General features: G+C 44.1%; 1 protein-coding gene across 2 annotated transcripts in view; it reads left to right on the top strand.

Moving 5' to 3' along the window:
- LOC101852309 (tryptase beta-2) overlaps positions 1–1,446 on the top strand; it is a 31,332-nt gene that overhangs the window by 25,773 nt on the left and 4,113 nt on the right. For both annotated transcript variants that reach the window (XM_005093763.3, XM_005093762.3), the window contains exon 4: positions 1,218–1,370. In XM_005093763.3, the coding sequence (XP_005093820.1) occupies positions 1,218–1,370 (153 nt within the window). The remainder of the gene's footprint in view (positions 1–1,217; positions 1,371–1,446) is intronic.

The following is a 1,446-nucleotide window of genomic DNA, read 5'->3' as shown; positions in this document are numbered from 1 at the left end:
TATCTATCTATCTATCTATCTATCTATCTATCTATCTATCTATCAATCTATCTATCTATCTATTCACCTGAAGTTTCGAAATGAGTCATTTCTGAATCATTTTATAGTATAAGACGGCTCTTACTGCTTAGGTAAACACTTTTGGGATTACACCCATTGATAAGGTGACAAGGTGACTTAGAATATGTCGTTTTGGTTAACAGACACGATATACATTGCGTCAGACAATTAGGCTGGCGTTGTGCCATTTGCCTTTATGACATTCATGGACTACACCCCCCCCCCCAACCACACACCTTTCATTGTACCTAAACCCGCGGTATTCATGCTCTTTTGCCGATACCCCAGGTGTCTAGAGACACAACAGATAATAATAACACACGTTTCTTTTGTCAGTTTAAAGATGTTATGTACACACGTCGGCACGTCGAAAGGAAGCTTGCTAGAAATATCAATAGTTAATTAAAGATCTTGTCTGCAGTTGTGAATCCCCCCCCCCTCACCACACCGTTTCCCTAACAACTTCACAACACCTACCTTGGAGGGTCTGTTGATTCCAAGCTACCCGGAGGGGTTCTGTTGAGGAGGGGGGGGGGCAGGGTGGAGAGTGGAGGGGGATACTGGGAAGACAGGGGAGTAAATATACTTCTAGTCTGTTGGGCGCACTTTTTTAAATGCCAGATCTAGAAACAAGCTACGGTGATCATAGTGCACCTCTATTTCTCTGTTCAGAAGCTTTAAAAAAGTCGCCAGCCCTTCTCCCGTCACTGATCTGTTTTCATTCTCTAAGCAAGGCTTTCTTGGTCCTCCTTCGTGTTTGGGTCACAATGTAATAACAAAAAATGCAGTCAAAATTGTCTTAGAAGGCCACCCATTGTCGGGGAGAAAAGTGGTGGACTGAGACAGGTGGATGTCTCGCACAGTGTCTTTATAATGTAAAATATACGCAAAGGAAGAAATAAAAAAAATTGCCCTTTGTACAGGTGATTGTCTCAGACAAGTGGGTGTCTTATACAGTGCCATTATAATGTTAAATACGGCCGAAACGACTCATCCTGACACATTTGGTGGATAGATAGATAGATAGATAGATAGATAGATAGATAGATAGATAGATAGATAGATAGATAGATAGATAGATAGATAGGAGACCTTTGGAAATGGCCCTTTGTGTGGGTGGTTGACTTATGCAAGTGACTGTATTTTCTGTTCCCCAGTGTCGCCCAAACTGACAGGTGACATTGCGCTGCTCAAGCTTGCGACGCCCGTCAACATCACCGACTCTGTGCGGCCAATTGGAATAGACACTCTGAGAGAAATACCTGCAGGGACTTCTTGCAAGGCCGCCGGGTGGGGGCAGCACGCTCCAGGTATGCGTGTATACAGGAGTGAAGGCACGTGTGTGTGAGTGTGTGTGTGTGTGTGTGTGTGTGTGTGTGTGTGTGT

This window comes from Aplysia californica, unplaced genomic scaffold, assembly GCF_000002075.1.
Source record: "Aplysia californica isolate F4 #8 unplaced genomic scaffold, AplCal3.0 scaffold00069, whole genome shotgun sequence".
Lineage (NCBI taxonomy): Eukaryota > Metazoa > Mollusca > Gastropoda > Aplysiida > Aplysiidae > Aplysia > Aplysia californica.
Note: the sequence above shows the minus strand (reverse complement) of the source record. Positions and strands in the feature narration are given on the sequence as shown.